Source organism: Nerophis lumbriciformis, linkage group LG16 (assembly GCF_033978685.3).
Source record: "Nerophis lumbriciformis linkage group LG16, RoL_Nlum_v2.1, whole genome shotgun sequence".
NCBI lineage: Eukaryota > Metazoa > Chordata > Actinopteri > Syngnathiformes > Syngnathidae > Nerophis > Nerophis lumbriciformis.
Window position 1 is genome coordinate 28,105,357 of NC_084563.2, and position 6,000 is coordinate 28,111,356.

The following is a 6,000-nucleotide window of genomic DNA, read 5'->3' on the forward strand; positions in this document are numbered from 1 at the left end:
GTTAACGTCAATGGCGGCTAGGTTGTCAATTCGATTGCCGAGCAGTCAAGTACGGCGCATGCGCGTTAACGTCAATGGCGGCTAGGTTGTCAAATCAATTGTAGAGCAGTCGAGTGCGGCGCCTCCCTTCAGCATTAAAATGACGGATAAACAAAACGCCCAGAAAAGGTACTAGTGTGTCCCTGATCTTGTATTAAATGGTCGTAAAAAAGGGTAATATTGTGTCCATAATGTTGTATTCAATGGTCGTAGCTAACATCCTTATTGAAGTGTTGCTGGAATGTTAGAAGGCGACGTGAGCTAGCTAAGCTACTTTAGTGTCATTGTTGCCCATTTCTACATCACATTGACATTAACTTTACATTATACATCACAATAACTTGACATTATACATCACATTAAAATTAACTTGACATTATACATCACATTAAAATTAACTTGACATTATACACCACATTAACATTAACTTGACATTAGGGCTGGGCGATATGGCCTTTTTTGAATATCGCGATATTTTAAGGCCATATCGCAATACACCATATATATGTGGATATGTTTAGTCCATGTCACCATACACCATATATATGTGGATATGTTTAGTCCATGTCACCATACACCATATATATGTGGATATGTTTAGTCCATGTCACCATACATCATATATATGTGGATATGTTTAGTCCATGTCACCATACATCATATATATGTGGATATGTTTAGTCCATGTCACCATACACCATATATATGTGGATATGTTTAGTCCATGTCACCATACACCATATATATGTGGATATGTTTAGTCCATGTCACCATACACCATATATATGTGGATATGTTTAGTCCATGTCACCATACACCATATATATGTGGATATTTTGCCTTAGCCTTGAATGAACACTTGATGCATATAATGAGAGCAGTATGATGATTCTATGTGTCTACATTAAAACATTCTTCTTCATACTGCATTAATATATGCTACTTTTAAACTTTCATGCAGAGAAGGAAATCACAACTAAAAAAATCACTACTTTTTTCATACGGTGTTGATCTGGAAATGTTTGCCTCGGCATTTTGATGGTGTGGACTTGTGGCACCGAACGGAGATGTTGACATGCAGAGTTTAAATACTCTTCATTGTCTAGTAGGTGACTTTTCAAATGATGCTACATATTAGCAGTAATGCTACTTTTTATAGCAACGCTTTCGCCCCACACTTGACAAATTACGGTTGTCTGTTCGACATATTCCCACTTGAAGCCAAACCACCGGCAGACGATGGACCCCCTGCTGTTTTTGGGGGAATTAATTGTTCCTTCATTTGTTACCAGATTCGCACCTTCTTTGGCTCATATTACCGCTAGCATCACAGCTCATGTTACCCATGGTGCTACCTCTTGACGTATGACGTGACAGTATGTGACGTATGATGTGACAGTATGTGACGTATGTAGAAGCTGCGCTTGCTGTCTGTGAGAAGGAGAGACAAGAAAGAGTGAGAAGAGTCTGTAGTGTAATGCCCGCAGCTAAAAGCAACTGCGTGAGAACATACTCCAATATCACGATATAGTCATTTTCTATATCGCACAGAGACAAACCCGCGATATATTGCGCATATCGATATATATCGCCCAGCCTTACTTGACATTATACGCCACATTAACTTGACATTATACACATTTACATGAAGTTGACATTATACACAACATTTACATGAAGTTGACATTATACACCACATTTACATGAAGTTGACATTATACACCACATTTACATGAAGTTGACATTATACAGCACATTTACATGAAGTTGACATTATACACCACATGAAGTTGACATTATACAGCACATTTACATGAAGTTGACATTATACAGCACATTTACATGAAGTTGACATTATATAGCACATTTACATGAAGTTGACATTATACAGCACATTTACATGAAGTTGACATTATACAGCACATTTACATGAAGTTGACATTATACAGCACAGTTACATGAAGTTGGCATTATACAGCACATTTACATGAACATGGCATTATATGTGACATTAACAGACAGATGTCATGATATTTTCAGTGTGAAAATAGCTGCAGGAGCAGTTGTGTGTGTAGAGAGTGAGATCAGAGGGGATGTGACCATAGGTAAGAGTGCTTTCTCTTCAACAACAACATTATTATTACATTTATAGACAAATGTCTTTACACATTTGAAATATTCTTCTGGTCACTCAGGTCCAAGGACGGTGGTGCATCCCAAAGCACGCATCATTGCAGAAGCAGGGCCCATTGTTATTGGAGAAGGCAATTTAATAGAAGAACAAGCTGTCATCATCAACAGGTAGATGACGTCATTGGAATGCAAACACCTTGAATGATTATTTGAATGTAATAGTCAATAATAGTTATGTTATTTGAATGTAATAGTTATGTTATGTGAATATAATAGTTATGTAATAGTTATGTTATGTGAATATAATAGTTATGTTATGTGAATGTAATAGTTGTGTAATATGAATATAATAGTTATGTAATAGTTATGTTATGTGAATATAATAGTTATGTTATGTGAATGTAATAGTTGTCAGGGTTTCCCGCAGTGCTCCGCCTTAACAACAAAGAGCCACCGCCTAAACCAAAGTTTTAAAAAGCTGATCCTCTTAGTTCTCTCTGTCAGTAGTCTCTGCAGCACCCAGCATTGTCCCACCCACACAACCATCTGATTGGTTACACGCAGAGCGGTAACAGCCAATCAGCAGTGTGTATTCAGAGCACATGTAACAGCCAATCAGCAGTGTGTATTCAGAGCACACGTAACAGCCAATCAGCAGTGTGTATTCAGAGCACATGTAACAGCCAATCAGCAGTGTGTATTCAGAGCGCATGTAACAGCCAATCAGCAGTGTGTATTCAGAGCACATGTAACAGCCAATCAGCAGTGTGTATTCAGAGCGCATGTAACAGCCAATCAGCAGTGTGTATTCAGAGCACATGTAACAGCCAATCAGCAGTGTGTATTCAGAGCACATGTAACAGCCAATCAGCAGTGTGTATTCAGAGCACATGTAACAGCCAATCAGCAGTGTGTATTCAGAGCACATGTAGTCAGTGCTCACGGCACAGGCAGAGAGGTGAGACGGTGGATTGAGCAGAAAGGTGTTTAGCAGGTAAGCATAATGCAGCGGACTCTCCCCAGATTATAATAAACACCTCTCAGTCAACTACTAGTAACATCACTATGAGCCTGTTGACCTTCTAGAAACATAAACGGCAGCTCAGCTCGCTCGCAGTCCTTGAGGTGAAGGCTAATTAGCTTTTAGCGTAACGTTAGCTCGCTGCGTGTGTGTCTGTCTGAGAGAAAGACAAGCATTATTGACCTACAATTAACAACTAAGTTATTTCACTTTACCTTTTTCTGTGTTGATTGAGCTGTGCTGAAGCAGCAAAAAAGGACATTATGTTAAATGAAGAGTTTCTGTCTCTGATAGTTGATATAATAATCTAAGTGCATCATAAATCCTACGTGAACTCCATGGTGTTCAGGGATGAATAGTCTCTCCTATTGCTATCTTTTTTTCAAACGCTTATTGCAAACGCTTACTTACAGTAAGTCATTCATTTAACTTTGTATGTCATTATTTTGACTTAGTAAGCCTCAGGAAACTAGGACTGTTTTGTTTTTACTTTACGGAAAAAATATCGAGATATATATCGTATATTGCCATTCAGCAAATGGAGCGGAAAACACAACCAAAAGTTGTAGGCTTCTTCACGCGACGAAGCCGGCCTACTTCACCACAGTCTGTGGTCTATTGCCCCCCAGGCTGTAGTCTATTGCCCCCCCCCCCCCCAGGCTGTAGTCTATTGCCCCCCCAGGCTGTAGTCTATTGCCCCCCAGGCTGTGGTGGCAGCAAGGAGGTGGAGACGTGATGGCAACAGGCCGAGTTACACCGATCCTTACACCCACCCACAACCTTCCCCGGTCCCCTCTCCCTGGAGAGTCACCACCTTAACTAACACATTTTCTGGGGGAAACACTGGATATGTTATGTGAATGTAATAGTTATGTTATTTGAATGTAATAGTTGTTGAATGTAATAGTTATGTTATGTGAATGTAATAGTTGTTGAATGTAATAGTTATGTTATGTGAATGTAACAGTTACCCAGAGAACATCATGCCCGATGTTGAAATGGAGCCAAAGACCATGACCATCGGCATCAACAATGTTTTTGAAGTTGGTTGTAGTATCCTTTTCACTACTTCTACTTCTGTACTTTTCAAACAGAGCATTGTACTGTTTTTGATTCATTAATACCGTGATACTATACTAGTACCAGTATAGTGTACAACCCTAGTCTTCTGTCTGTAAAGTTGTGCCTTAACTGCTGGCCCAGTGTCCCAAGCACTGAAGATTGGAGACAACAACGTGATCGAATCAAAAGGTGGGCTGACTATCACAGACATGGAGATCACTGGTACTTACTTAGTATCACAGACATGGAGATCACTGGTACTTATTATCACAGACATGGAGATCACTGGTACTTACTTAGTATCACAGACATGGAGATCACTGGTACTTACTTATTATCGCAGACATGGAGATCACTGGTACTTACTTAGTATCGCAGACATGGAGATCACTGGTACTTACTTAGTATCACAGACATGGAGATCACTGGCACTTACTTAGTATCACAGACATGGAGATCAGTATCACAGACATGGAGATCACTGGTACTTACTTAATATTACAGACATGGAGATCACTGGTACTTACTTAGTATCGCAGACATGGAGATCACTGGTACTTACTTAGTATCACAGACATGGAGATCACTGGTACTTACTTAGTATCACAGACATGGAGATCAGTATCACAGACATGGAGATCACTGGTACTTACTTAGTATTACAGACATGGAGATCACTGGTACTTACTTAGTATCACAGACATGGAAATCACTGGTACTTGTGTCATGTCCCAGCTGACGTCGGAAGGAACGTCATCCTCACCAGCGGCTGCATCATCGGGGCCTTCTGCCAGGTGAACACCTGTGAGGTCATACCTGAGAACACGGTCATCTACGGTGCAGGGTGTATGAGGCGGGTGCAGACGGAGAGACCACAGGTACGGTGGTGTGACAACATGGTCACAACATCAGTCTTCATGTTCTCCTCTCTTTCAGCCACAAACCCTGCAGTTGGACTTCCTCATGAAGATTCTGCCCAACTACCATCACTTGAAGAAAACTGTTAAAAGTATTCATGCTGCCAACTAAAGTCCTAGTCAACTTTCAATGCTGCAATATTCCAATAGTCAAGCTATATGATACTTGACTTCTTTGCTAATAATACTTGACTTTCAGCAGTACTTTTGCTAACCACTGCAAGCCATGATCCTCACTAATGACCATTAAACATGCTTACTTTTGCACTCATGCTGCCTGCTGTCATTCCTCAAGTATAAATGTTCTTCTTTTTCAGGTCACAACCTCGCAGTAACCAAACTATTTGCCTTTCATACAGCTCATTTGCTGGCTGTTCTACAAGAGCAGTGAAGTTGTCACGTTGTGTAAATGGTAAATAAAAAGAGAATACAACAAATCCTTTTCATCTTCTATTCAATTGAATAGACTGCAAAGACAAGATATTTCATGTTCACACTGACAAACTTTTATTTTTTAGCAAATAATCATGAAGTTAGAATTTAATGGCAGCAACACATTGCAAAAAAGTTGTCAGAGGGGCATTTTTACCAGTGTGTTACATGGCCTTTCCTTTTAACAACACTCAGTAAAGGTTTGGGAACTGAGGAGACACATTTTTGAAGTGGAATTCTTTCCCATTCTTGCTTGATGTACAGCTTAAGTTGTTCCACAGTCTCCCTTCTCATATTTTAGCCTTCACACATTTTCAATGTCTGGACTACAGGCAGGCCAGTCTAGTACCCGCACTCTTTTACTATGAAGCCACGCTGTTGTAACACGTGGCTTGG

General features: G+C 40.0%; 1 protein-coding gene across 1 annotated transcript; it reads left to right on the top strand.

Annotated features, from left to right (window-relative positions):
- The first annotated feature begins 57 nt into the window (after positions 1-57).
- dctn6 (dynactin subunit 6) lies at positions 58-5,443 on the top strand. Its single transcript, XM_061976912.2, has 7 exons — positions 58-168; positions 2,080-2,144; positions 2,235-2,340; positions 4,161-4,246; positions 4,397-4,444; positions 4,991-5,133; positions 5,192-5,443. Exons 1-7 carry the CDS (start codon positions 140-142, stop codon positions 5,282-5,284), a joined length of 570 nt encoding a protein of 189 aa, XP_061832896.1. The 5' UTR covers positions 58-139; the 3' UTR covers positions 5,285-5,443.
- The last annotated feature ends 557 nt before the right edge of the window (positions 5,444-6,000 follow it).